At 43.3% G+C, this 14,324-nt stretch overlaps 1 protein-coding gene across 1 annotated transcript in view; it reads right to left on the bottom strand.

The window, feature by feature from the left end:
• ZYG11A (zyg-11 family member A, cell cycle regulator) overlaps positions 1 to 13,326 on the bottom strand; it is an 83,470-nt gene extending 70,144 nt beyond the window's left edge. The window contains exon 1 of the mRNA XM_006839862.1: positions 13,237 to 13,326. Within this exon, the coding sequence (XP_006839925.1) occupies positions 13,237 to 13,326 (90 nt within the window). The remainder of the gene's footprint in view (positions 1 to 13,236) is intronic.
• Between the last annotated feature and the right edge of the window lie 998 nt (positions 13,327 to 14,324).

Genomic DNA, 14,324 nt, shown 5'->3' with positions numbered 1-14,324 from the left:
AAAGTGTTGAAGAGCAAAGATGTCAGCTTGAGGACTAAGGTGTGCCTGACCCATGCCTTGGTAATTTCCATAACCTCAAATGCATGCAAAAGCTGAACAGTGATTAAGGAAGCCCATCAAAGAACTGATGCTGTGAGTTATAGTGTTAGAGGAGTGTATTGAAAGTGCCGTGGACTGCCAAAAAAACCAACAGATCTGTGTTTTAAGAAGTGCAGCTGGAGTCCTCCTTGGAAGCCAGGATAGCCAAACCACGCGTCTCATACTTCAAATATATTGTCAGGAGGGACCAGTCACTGGAGAGTATCATGTTTGGTAAGGTGGAGGGTCAGAGAAAAAGAGGAAGCCCCCCCCAGCAATTTGGATTGGCATAGTGGCAGCATCAACGGGCTCAAGCGTGGCAAAAATTGTGAGGTCGGCCCACAACCGGGCAGTATTTCGTTCTGTTGTGCATAGGGTCGCTATGAGTTGGTACCAACTTGATGGCACCTAACAACAACAACAAACTGGCTTGAGTCTGGAAATTGAGTGAAGGACCTTGACTCTCTGTACTGGTGATTCAAGTCAGACTACTGTTCACTTGATCTGGTACTTCAACATGATTTACTATGGTGGTAGTGGTGGTGATGTGCCGTGGATTCAGTTCTGACTCATAGCAACCCTGTACAGGGTTTCCAAGGCTGTAAATCTTTAATGGGAGCAGAAGTTTCGAACTGCTGACCTTGAGGTTCACAGCCCAATTCGTAACCACTACGCTACGTGGCGGTGGTGGCTGTGTGCCGTGGAGTCGGTTCCGACTCATAGTGACCCTGTACAAGGTTTCCGAGGCTGTAAATCTTTGCAGGAGAATGCTTCATCTTTCTCCTGCAGAACAGCTGGTAGTTTCGAACTGCTGACCTTACAGTTTGCAGCCCAATTCGTAACCACTAAGCTACCAGAGCTCCTTACTAAGGCACTACAAAATCCATGCTTTAGTGAATCAATCAAATAAACAATTTAGATTCTTTGCTCAACTTGTGAGTTGAAACATTGAATAAAGAATCTGTACATAGCGGGCTCATATCAATAAACTCAAACTGATGCAATTTTCCCATATTTAATAGCCATTCTCTGGTACCATAGTGGTTATGAATCAGGCTGCTAACCTCAGGGTTATCGTCTCTGCCTCCATCTCTGGCTTCAATGCTTCTCTGGATAGGGTCCCGCTCTCTGCTCTTCTCCCTTGATGGTACCAGGGACCTCTGCTCCTAGACTGCAAAATTAATCCCTCCCCTCCTTGCAGCAAAATGTCTACCTTTACATTTCCAACCCTCACAATCAGTCCTGATAACAATTATTCACCACTGTATCACAAGAGACCTATCCGCATTTCCTTTCACCAGCCCCGCCTAGACAGACTGGATACTACTCAGTAGAGATTCTACCTTTCTCCATGCCCTCTGGATCTAGGTTCCCTCTTGAAAGCTTGTAAGCCAGTCACCTTTTGCCTTTGTAGCCCTCCATTTTGGGTAGCCAATGTCCAAGTTGCCCATCCCTGTTCTACTCTGTGTATGGAGGGGGTGGGAATGATCCTTGCTGTTCCATGTTCTTTTGATGCTTTCTTCATCATTCAGTATTTTGCCCATAGAATCCTTCAATACCACAAGTCAAGGTTTGAATTTTTCTTCAGTTCCCTCAGCATGAGAAATGCTAAACATGTTCTTCCCTTTTGGTTTTCTAACTCCAGGTCTCTGCACATTTTGTTACAGTATTTCACTTTGTCTTCTGGAGCTGACCTTTGCAATTTCCTGTTTGGCTCTTGTACCTCCTCACTTCTTCCATTTGCTTTAGCATCTCTACACTGGAGAGCAAGTTTCTGAGTCTCCTCTGACATCCATTTTGGTCTTTCCCTGCTCTCTTGTCTTCTCAATGACCTTTTACTTTCTTCTTATATGATGTTCTTGATGTCATCCCACAGCTCTTCTGGTCTTTGGTTTTTAGTGTCTAATGTATCAAATCTGTTCTTTAGATGATCTCTGAATTCAGGTGGGATATATTCAAGGTCATATTTTGGCTTTCGTGGACTTGTTTTCATTTTCTTTAGCTTCGGCCTAAATTTACATATGAACAATTGATGGTCTGTTCTACAGTCTGCCTCTGGCCTTGTTTTGGATGGTCATATGGTGCTTTTCCACTGTCTCTTTCCACAGATGTAGTCAATCTGATTTCTGTGTAATCCACCTGGTAAGGTCCATGTGTATAGTCATCTTTTACGTTATTGAAAAAGGTATTTACAATGAAGAATTCATTGGTCTTGTAAAATTCTATCATGCGATCCCCAGGACCGCTTCTATCACCAAGGCCGTATTTTCCAACTGCTAACCCTTCCTCTTTTTTTCCAACCTTTGCTGTTACAGCCCCCAATTTGGATAGCTGAAGTCTAAATTATCTGTCCCTATCAACCAGTATACTGAGGAGGCACTCTTGATCCTTGATATGAAGACTCCTTCCCTATTTGGTTGGAATTTTGGGCAGCTTCGTCCATAAGCAAAGTCCAGATGATCAGGTTGGAGCAATTTATGATTGTTTCCTGTATCATACGTCTTATCTTCATCTGGTTGAATTCAAGTCAGCAAGCAATCCAAGCTAGATCAAATGGGTACTATCTGCAAGCTTGGTAGTTCTCACCTGGGTTCTCCCACTTCAGACCAGTTGGCTGCTTCACTCTTAACTCTAGACCCCACTGGCTAGGTCAGTGTCCTTGGGCTCTGGAGTTCACAAATCAGCCCATCTTTTTTCTCTCTCATCTCAAGGTCACTGGGTGTCTATGGAGCGTGACAAATCTCAGCCTGTGTCTTCAGTGCTGCATTTCCCCACTTCCACTCACAAGTTGACCCAGGTGGTCTTAGAAAGGGGTTTACCTGGTGGATTGACTTTTCATCCCTTGATAGCTCCAAAGCTGCTGCACCACTTTATAATCCCACCCGCAATGCAGACTCCAATGTTTCCACATCCTTGACACTGTTATTTACTGCTTTTCTACCAATAGCAATCTTTGGCAGTGGCTTTGGAAAACAGTTTGGTGATTTCTCAAAAAGTTAAACATAGAATTATCATATGAAACTTCCAGTAATATGGCATACTAGTCAGACAGACTACACGGCTACTCTACAACAAAGATACGAGAGAGACCAAACAAAACAGATACAGATGAAAATCCGGGAACCTTGAACTTCTGAAGAAAGGTCGGAGAAGTGCATTGAGTGCCTGCTCAGAGGAGAGGCTGGGGGGGGGGGGGGGGGGGAGAGAGAGAGAGACTGACTTGTGAAAGGCTGGCCAGACATGGTGTTACCATCTTGTGCCTTTGTGAGCAGCTTTGGTTAACAGAGATGGCCCAGCAGAGCAGAGTCACACAGGTGACTGAAAAAGTGTGAAAACCAGTGTGAAGCAGGGCCAGCTGAGCCACTTTGGTGTGTTGCTTTGGTACTTGGATACTGGTAGGCTTGGTTCAAAAACCTGCAGAGCCACTAGACTAGCATTTAACCAGTCACCCTGCCCTCCCTCAGCTGCCCTGCGGCCCTAACACAGACACTGAAACTTGTTCCATCAAGAGTCTCTAAGAACTACTTCCAAATTGAGTGTTCTGAACATTAGTAACACTGAGGTCGATGAGAATACCATCTAGGGCCAAGAACTCTGCTGTCACATCCCTCCCACACCTAACTCATGAGCCCTTTGGCTTGCAGGAGCCCCCCTACCCCCCACCCCCGAGAGTTTTTCTTCTCTGGGTCCAACAGCTACACTGCATTTTGGGTTTGAATTTTCCCTTGCAACAAAAAGCTGCATTGTTTTTGTCTGTCTATTCTTTATCTCCTCCTCTTTTCATTCCCTTGAATTTTATCCTCTGGACCAATAAACAGCATTCTTATCAATGGAGAAGAGATTGAGGTTGTCAAGGACTTCATTCTTCTTGGATCAACTATCAACACTCGCGGAAGCAGTAGTCAAGAGATTAGACGTATTGCACTGGGCAAATCTACTGCACAGGAACTTTTTAAAGTATTGAACAGAGATGTCAGCTTGAGGACTAGGGTGCGCCTGACCCAAGCCATGGTATTTTCAATAACCTCTTATGGATGCGAAAGCTGGACAGTGAATAAGGAAGATCGTAGAAGAATTAATGCCTTTGAGTTGTGGTGTTGGAGGAGAATACTGAAAGTGCCATGGACTGCCAAAAGAACCAATAGATCTGTTTTGGAAGAAGTGCAGCCAGAGTGCTCCTTGGAGGCCAGGATAGCTAGGCTTCGTCTCTCATACTTTGGACACATTGTCCAGAGAGAACAGTCGCTGGAGAAGGATGTCATGCTGCGTAAGGTGGAGGGTCAGAGAAAAAGAGGAAGACCCCTAACGAGATGGATCAGCCAGGTGACATCACTGATGGTGTCAAGTGTGGCGGTGGTAGTGAGGTTGGCCCAGGATCGGACATTGTTTCGTTCTGCTGTGCATGGGGTCGCTATGAGTCGCTTCCGACTCGATGGCACCTGACAACAACAACAACCTCTATTCTTGTTTTTCTTCTCTTCTTCTGTGTCTCAATTTCCTTTTTATCTTTTTTACTCTTTCTCTTCTCCTCTTACCTCTCCCTAAGTACTTAAAAAAAAAAAAAAAAAAAACCTCCTTTCATTCCTTTTCTTATTTTTCTCTTCTATAACTCCATTTTCCTTTCCCTGTTTTCTATTTTAGTTATTCTTAAGTTCTTTTTTATTTCAACTTTTTATTTTCTCTTAATTTTCTCTTGTATAGCTCCATTTAAGGAGCTCTGGTAGTGCAGTGGCTACGAATCGGGCTGTGAACCCATGGTCAGCAGTTCAAAACTACCAGCTGTTCTGCTGGAGAAAGATGAGGCTTTCTGCTCCTGTAAAGATTTACAGCCTCGGAAACCCTGTACAGGGTCGCTATGAGTCGGAACAGACTCCATGGCACTTAACAACAACAACATAGTTCCATTTGCCTGTCCCTCTACTATCCTTATAGTTGTTACAGTCTTTTTCCTGATTGCTGCCTACCTTTACTTACTTTTTCCCTTTATTATTTTGTCTTCTCATTGTTGGTTCCTTGTTTGTATATTCTGTTTTGTTTCTGTGTATGTGTTTGAGGGGTTTTCTCCTTTCCACCTAGAAGAGAGCAACCACACCCATACAGCCCAGCCACAACCGCACCTACCCTCTACAACTCCACCCACTGGGTAAGAGTCAACATCAGCTCCTACACCTGATCAATGATAGACAGCAGCCAACACCAGCCAAATCTAACCTAAACTGAGATGTACAAATGGCAAACGAGAACAGAGTACACACTTCCATTCTCTACCTACATCCACAGACAACAGTTAGTGAGACCTTCAGAACACATCAACATACAATCATCAATTAAATACTTATGTGACAACTCCACAACCCAGGGAGACAACAGTTTTAGTTCACACCAAGAAACAAGAGAGAGGGGCTCAAACAACTAACCACTATGCATAGCCAGAAAATGTTTCTGAGGAAGAAAAGGTAATGAAAAATAATTCAAGAGAATCACACTTATGCATCTTCAAAAGACTGACAGAAAAAGCTTGAGGTAGGCAAGAACAACACAGAGAAAACATTAGAAGAATTCAAAAAACACTCCAAGAACAAACAGACAAAGTAAGTACAAAATTTGAAACAATATAAAACCTGCAATTAGAAACCTAAAAGATTAATACTAAGATTTCAGAAATGGACAAAACATTGAAAGGTCAAAAGAGTACATTTGAAGCAATAGAAGGCTTCAAGCAAGCAACCCCAGTGTCCATTAACAGATGAATGGATAAATAAAATGGAATATACACATATACTCACTGATATACAATGTAATATTCAGTCATAAAGAGAAATGAAATTCTGATACATGTCATACATTCCTGAACTTTGAAAATATTATGCAGGGTGAAATAAACCAAACATAAAAGGACATTTTATAATACTACTTATAGACAAATATCATTCTTGGGACATACTATCAGGAAGAACCAGGCTCTGGAAAAGGATATCATGCTTGGTAAAGTGGAGGGTCAGTGAAAAAGGGGAAGACCACCAAGGAGAAGGATGACACAGAGACAGCAGCAACTGGCTCAAGCTTAACAATTGTGAGGATGGCACCAGACGAGGCAGTGTTTCCTTCTGTTGTACATAAGGTCACTATGAGTCACTATCGACTCAATAGCACCTAACAACAACAGCAAAGAGATAGAAGTTCTGGGTGGCACAATGATTAAGAACTTGGTGCTAGAGAAAATTTGATTGTTTGAACCCCTCAGTGCCTCCAAGGGAGAAAAACATTTTATAATCTACTCCCTAAAGATTCTTGTTGTTTGGTGCTTTTGAATTGACTCCATCTTGTACTGATTCTAAACGTAACAGAAAGAAACGTTGTCTGGTCCATACTCACAATCCTTGCTATGTTTGAGCCCACTGTTGCACAGTTACTGTATCAATTCATCTCATTCAGGGTCTTCCTCTTTTTCATTGACTATCTTAAAAAGCATAATGTTCTTTTCCAGGAAGTAGTCCCTCCTGAAAATGTGAGACAATCTCACCATTCCTTACTTCTAAGGAATATTCCAGTTGTACTTCTCCCAAAACAGATGTGTTTATTCTCCTGGTAGTCCACTGTTGTTGGTGTTAGGTGCCATCGCATCGGTAGTGACCTTATGCACAGCAGAATGAAACACTGCCCGATCCTGGGCCAACCTCACTACTGTTGCCACACTTGAGCCCATGATGCTGCCACTTGGCCAATCCATCTCATTGGGGGTCTTCCTCTTTTTCTCTGACGCTCCACCTTACCAAACATGATATCCTTCTCCAGTGACTGGTACCTCCTGACAATATGTCTGAAGCATGAGTCGAAGTTTGGCCATCTTGGCCTCAAAAGAGCACTCTGGCTGCACTTCTTCTAAACCAGATCTACTGGTTCTATGGGCAGCCCATGGCACTTTCAATATTCTCCTCCAACACCATGACTCAAAAGCATCAATTCTTCTATGATCTTCAATATTCTTCACCAACACCATAATTCAAAGGTATAATTATTCTCAATTTTCCTTATCTTTCAGCTTTAACAAACATACGAGGTAATTGAAAATACCATGGCTTGGGTCAGGTGCAACTTAAGTCTTCAGAGAGGCATATTTGCTCTATAGTACTTTATAGAAGTCTTTTGCAGAAGATCTGCTCAATGCAATATGACTTCTGATTTCTTGGTTGCTGCTTCCAAAGGCATTGATGGCACTTAAAAACAATATGCAATGATTATAGCAGTTCGTCCAGATTCATCCATTTTTTTAATAGTAACGAGAGAGGAAAAAGTTATATGTGACTATATATTGTTAAAATTTGTGTATTGTATCATTAAATGAAAAATAAAAATACTTATATAATCTGGAGAAATAAAAAAAATTTATAAGTCTTAGATACCATAAAAGGCAGGTTCTACTCTGTCCTATAAAGAGCTCTGGTAGCATAGTGGTTACAAATCGGGCTGCTAACCTCAAGGTCAGTAGTTCGAAACTAACAGCTGTTCCATGGAAGGAAGATGAAGCTTTCTGCTCCCATAAAGATTTCCAGCCTTGGAAACCCTGTACAGGGTTGCTATGAGTCGGAACCGACTCCACAGCACATAACAACAACAACAACTCTGTCCTATGGAGCCCTGGTGTGGTGCTGTTTATTAATGTGCCTGACTGCAATGCCGTTTGAACTGCAAGGTCAGCAGTTCAAGCTCACCAACTGCTCCCTGAAAATCCTATACAGGGTCGCTTTGGTCCCAAACTGACACGATGGCACTTCACCACAACAACTCTGTCCTATAGGTTGCTACGAGTCGGAATTGACTACTGAGCAGTGGCCTTGGATTTGGCTGCCCTAACACCAAACTGACAAAAGACTGGAATGAGAAGTTGTTGTTGTTAAGAGCCATGGAGAAGCAACCAAGAAATCAAATGACAAATTACATGAGCAAATCTGAAAAAGATCTAAGAATTAAAAAGTAAATATGCAAATACTATGCAAAAGAGCTCTCTAAAGTACTGAAGGGCAAATATGCCACTTTGAGACTAAGTAACACCTGACTCAAGCCATGGCATTTTCAATCCCCTCATATGTATGTGAAAGCTGGATAATAAGGAAAACTGAGAAGAATTATACCTTTGAATTAATTCTTTGGGGGAGGAGAATGTCTCATCTTTCTCCAGGAAAGCAACTGGTAGGCTCAAACTGCCGACCTTGCGGTTAACTAGTGCTTATCTTACAGAGCTGAAAGGAGGGGAATGAAGTTATTTCCCTAGCTCTCTCTTTGTAAGATTGCCTTGGGCTAGCTGTACATTCCCCTACCTGTTGTTGTTGTTGTTGTTGTTAAGTGCCTTCGAGTAGGTTCTGACCAATAGCAACCCTGTACAGGGTTTCTAAAGCTACAAATCTTTACAGAAGCAGAAAGCCTTATCTTTCTCCTGCGGAGCAGCTGATAGTTTCAAACTGCTGACCTTAAGTTTCGCAGCCTGATTTGTAACCACTATGCTACCAGAGTTTCCCCTACCTTGTTGTTGTTAAGTGCCTTCGAGTTGGTTCCAACCAATAGCGACCCTCTAGAGGGTTTCCAAGGAGCAACTGGTGAGCTTGAACCACCAACCTTGCAGTTCAAACGGCTTTGCAGTCAGACGCATTGGCCCACAGCACCACACCAGGACTCCTAATCAGCCTTCTGGTGATGCATCAGTTGGAAGATTTCAATTTGTATTCCATCAATTCCTGGAGCCTTGCTCTTTACCGATGCCTTCAATGCACCTTGGATTTCTTCCTTCAGTATCACTGGCTCTTGATCGTATCTTGAAATGGATGAACAACGACCATCTCTTTTTGGTTCAGCGACTCTTCTTTTTACACTTTCTGCATCATTCAATAATGTACCCATTGTTGTTGTTAAGTGCTGTAGAGCTGATTCGACTCATAATGACCCTGTATAGGGTTTCCAAAGAGCAGCTGGCAAGCTTGAACCACCAACCTTGAGGTTCACACCAACCTTGCAATCCAGTGCATTAACCCGCAGCGCCACACCAGGAGTCCAATTTACCCATGGTGGTGTGCCGTGGAATTGGTTCCAACTCATAGTGACCCTGCATAGGGTTTTCCAAGGTGTAAATCTTTACGGGGGCAGAAAGCCTCAACTTTCTCCCATGGAATTGCTGGTAGTTTTGAACTAGCTGACCTTGAGGTTAGCGGCCCGACTCATAACCACTATGCTAATTTAATCATAGAATCTTTTAATATTGAAAATCAAGGCTTGAATTATTTCTTCAGTTCTCTTAGCTTGAGAAATGCTAAGCATGTTCTTCCCTTTGGTTTTCTAACTCCAGGTCTTCGTACATTTTGTTACAATATTTGACTTTTGTCTTATTGAGCTGCTCTCTGACATTTCCTATTTAGCTTTTGTACTTCCTCATTTCTTCCATTTGCTTTAGCATCTCTACATTAAAGAGCAAGTTTCAGAGTCTCTTCTGACATCCATTTTGGTCTTCTCAAAGACCTTTTGCTTTCTTCCTTATTATGATGTTCTTGATGTCATCCCACAACTCTTCTGGTCTTTGGTCTTTAGTCTTTAGTGTCTAATGCATCAAATCTGTTCTTCACATGATCTCTAAATTCTGGTTGCATAGTGAGTTACAGATTGGGCTGCTAACCACATGGTCAGCAGTTTGAATCCACCAGCAGGAAAAAGATAAGGCTTTCTGCTCCCATTAAGATTTATAAACAAATCAGTTAGAGGAAGTACAAGCAGAATGCTCTTTAAAAGTCAGGATGGCAAAACTTTCTCCCTCATACTTTGGTCATATTATCAGCAGAGACCAGTCACTCAAGAAAGACATCATGCTTGGTAAAGGGAAAAAGAGGGAGCCCTCCAAGGAGATGATTGACACAATGGTAGAAGGAATTGGCTCAAATGTAGCAACAATTGTAAGGATGGTGCAAAACCGGGCAGTGTTTCCTTCTGTTGTGCCTATGATCACTACAAGTTGAAACTAATTCCATTACACCTAACAAGAACAACAAAGACTTACAGCCTCGGAAACTCTATACAGGTTGGCTATGAGTCAGAATAAAAGACACACAAACATCACCCACTAAATCATGGATGGGGGTGGGGGCAATGCATTATTTTTGTAACTAAAATAAATAATTAAAATGAAAATCTTGAAAAGGAAATACTTGTACTAGTAAAGAAGGAAGAAAATGATTCATTTGACCACTTTAAAAAAAAAATGTTTAGATTCCAATCAGCAACACATAACAAACAGAGAAATAACAAAACATGGCACAGTATATTGTAATTGCTGTCAATAAGTTATACAGCTGAAAACCCTGACTAGCTGCTGAGGCTGCTTATATACAACCGAACACCCATGGGATTTGATTCCCTGGTTTGGAGATTTAGTCTCATGGGTCATCCCAGCTAACTAGGCTACTCTGTGTTTAGTGCTTCTGTTCTCTTTCGGATAGTGTCTGCGATCTTGAAAGTTTGCAAATAGCCATCCAAATACACAGACTCCTGGTATGGCACTGTAGGACTGGACTGAGAACCACAAGGTTGGCAGTTCAAACCCACTAGCTGCTCCTCAGAAATCCTGTAAGGGGTCTCTAAGAGTCTGAAACAACTGATGGCACTTAGCAACAAGAGCCAAAGTACAAATGGTTTCTGCTAGCCTGGAGAAACAAAGGAAGACCGCACAGGAGGAAAGTATGGAATGCATGGTTGGTTAATTGCCTCCATGAACAACTGCATCATTTGCCAGGAGATCCGAAGAACTCGATGGTGCCTGGCTACCATACTGAACATTCTATTCTAATAAAAGATTCTACAGAAGAAACCTCATCAAATGAGGAGAAATGTGGATTTGAATTTTAAATTCTAACGGACTCCGGACTTTCTGGAGCCCTGGAGATTTTCTGGATGAATTCTAAAACTACTGCCCTGAGATAATCTTTAAAGCAAAACATCCCCTGAAGTCGACTTAAAACTAAGCAATAATTTAGCTTAACTAGCTAAAAATGTCTGCTTTGAGCATTATTATGCTCTTTTAAGGGCTATCTATAGGAGATCAAAGTGGCAACAACTCAGAAGATTAGATAGGAACCTCAGAGGCAGTTGAGTTTGTTAATTGGGGAGCAACAACTGAGACAAGGAAGGCGAGACTGGTTGTACAAGTTGAAGAATGTAATTAATGTCACTCAACTGTTGATGTAGAAATGACTGAATTGGTGTATGTTTCAACAACAAAATTTGGGGGGGGAAATGAGTCTAAAAGGGAATAGGCTAGATATTTCCAAACATAAAAGTCTTCCCAATAGGAGTTATTATGTAAAATACAACCTTAATCACATTATCTTAAACCCCTTACACTATTTTGGGTTGAACCTTCTCTACTAGATTGTGAACTCTCAGAAGATGGTCCTTGAGGCATGGAATGTGGAATCTGACATTCAGAACACCTGCATTCAAAATCAAGATAAAGAGTAAATCACCTTTAACTATTTAGGTGGAAACTGTCAAATAGAAACCTAATTTTCTTGTAAGCCTTCAGTGAAAACACAGTATTATTTTTTTTGGAATACAACTACACTTGAGATTATTCTATGTTATAAGGTCACTGAGTCCAAACTGACTTGAAGACAGGTTTCGTTTTTTTTTAAATAAAAAAAAAACAATAACAACCAACGTCTAACATAATTACCGGATTCTCTTTGAAATTCGACACTTAACACACCCCAAACCCCAAACTCACTGTCCTGGGTTTTATAAAGAAGCTTTAGATACTTAAGAGTAGAACTGTTGCTTATGATTTCAGAAACTGTCAATCTTCGTTGGAGAAAAAAAACTCATCTTTCTCCTGCGGTACTGCCGGTGGATTTGAGTCGCCATTTTACGATTAGCAGCCCACTGCTTAACCCACAACGCTACCAGGTCTCCTAGACCCATTCCCTCACCAGGTGCTACATACACATTCACGTTGCATTTTAATCAGAGCTTATTTTAGCAGGAGTCTGGAAAAGAAAAACACGTGGAACTTAGGGACTCTCAGTCTTCGGAGTTCCAGTTTTCCCAGAAGAGCTCAGGATTGACTAGGCCACCCTAGTAGGAACAGAAGGATCACTAGCACGTGGGCAAACAGTCAAGGTTTGGGGTATTTATGTTCGTTATGACAATAACGGAGTCCTGGTGTGGCTTTGTAGCATACGAACTGGACCCCAAGGCTGGAACCGCAAGATCAGCGATTCGAGCTCACCAATTGCTCCTCGGAAACTCTGTACAAGGTCACATAACCACACACACACATATTTGTTGTTAATGCTGTTGAGTAGGCAAGCCTGTACAGGGTTTCCGAGGCTGTAAATCTTTACGGGAGCAGAAAGCCACATCTGGTAGTTTCGAACTGCTGACCGTATGGTTCGCAGCCCGATTCGTAACCACTGCGCTACCAAAGCTACACACATAGAGAGAGGAGTCCTGGTGTGGCGCTGTGGGTTAAATGCGCAAAACCATTTGAACTGCAAGGCCCGCGGTTCAAGCTCACAAGCCGCTCCTCAGAAACCCTGTATAGGGTCGCTGTGGGTCGGAACCGACTCTACATCACTTAACAACAACAAAATACAGAGACAGATTCCTGTGTGGCGCTGCGGGTTAATACGCTGGACTGCAAAGTAAGTTTGACCCATAAAGTCGGCAGTTCAAGCTCTCGGAAACCTTATACAGGGTCGGAACCGACTCTTCGGCATTTAGCAACAATCGGTAGCGTCTACTAAGGGCTAACCTAGCGTGGTACTTAACAGTTACGTCTAACTTTACACTATCCCTTAAAGTAGCTGCAGTCTTCCACCTTAGCAGGGACTCGCCAAGGTCACGGGGTGGAGCAGGACTCGGCTCCTGCCGCGCGGCCTCGGCCGAGCGCAGAGGGCCCCCGAGGCTGGGGCGTTCCGGGCAGAAAACTACCCCCCGGGGCCCGGCCGCCCGTTCACTTCCCCCGCGCACTTCCCCGTGACCAAGGATTCTGATAAGGATTCAACCTCTCCAGGCTCATCCCCTCGCCAGCGGAATCAACAAGCCCCTCCGCCAAGCCCTCGACGGCTCGCCGGAACCCGGCGCCCCGCCTAGGTTGGCTCCGCACCCTTCTCTAGTGCTCACCGTCACCACGCAGTAGCCCAAAGCATCCTTCTGAGCGTCTGGGAGGACCATGGTCGGGGATGAGAGGCCCAGGTGCAAGAAGTGAACCATGGTGAACCCCCGACGGCCGAACGTGGAAAGGAAGCAGAAATCGAACAGGGTCCCGGATCCCGTGAGAGGCGGCGTCAACCCGCGCCGGGAGGCTGCCACGCGGCGTCGTGCGGAGGGAAGCTCCGCGAGCGGCCCACACTGCACCCCCACCAGTCTTAGCCGCGAAGGTCGTGAAAAGCCAGCGTGGCGACGCGTAGACGCCAGCTGCAGCCTAGCCCCCGGCCCACAGAGGCTGGCCAGTCATAGACCCCGCCCCCAGGGGCGCGCCCACACCGCCCCCACCCCCCCAGGTCGACCACAATCCCACCCCCTCCAGGGTTCCAACCGTCGTCCGTCTGCTCTCCCAACCCGCCTCAGAGAACTACACTCTTCAGTCTCAGAACGACCTCGCTCAAACCCGCATCTTAGGAACTAAAACTGATCACTTAAGTAGTGTGCGGGAATCCAACTACGTGCCTAGAGTTGGGGGGATAGAATGTGGATTTGAAAGTCTTTCCCAATATAGTTGACAAAAGCTTTTTACCACAACTTTTCACAACTCTCACAACTGTGCCCTTTGTTTCAACTCCTAGAGACAATGGATAAATCAAATATCAAAACGACTTTTGCCCTCCTAAGTGCATGAAATGGGTACGAATAATTTTAAAAACACACATAAAAACTCAATATTATCTGAAAAGCACCAAGTCTCATAACTTGCTCCAAGAAAGTAACCCTAAGAGAAGAGTAAAGGAGTACACACACTTTGGCTAATGTAAGAAGAAATAACATTTTGGGAATATATCATTAAGTGTTTGAGACTTGGAGTTGGGATCATGGATTGGAATGCCAGATCCACCATCTACAGTGTGAACTAAAGAGTCTTACTTCTCCACGTCAATTTCCTCATCAGTAAAAAAGGGTTAATGTAAGCATTAAATAAAATAGTCAAAACAACATCACAATATTTGGCATATCAAGCTCTTGATAAATGTTGTCAATTGCTAAAATTTTTGCAA

This window comes from Chrysochloris asiatica, unplaced genomic scaffold, assembly GCF_000296735.1.
Source record: "Chrysochloris asiatica unplaced genomic scaffold, ChrAsi1.0 scaffold00026, whole genome shotgun sequence".
NCBI lineage: Eukaryota > Metazoa > Chordata > Mammalia > Afrosoricida > Chrysochloridae > Chrysochloris > Chrysochloris asiatica.
The sequence above is the reverse complement of the archived record's forward strand: the minus strand, read 5'-3'. Positions and strand labels throughout refer to the sequence as shown.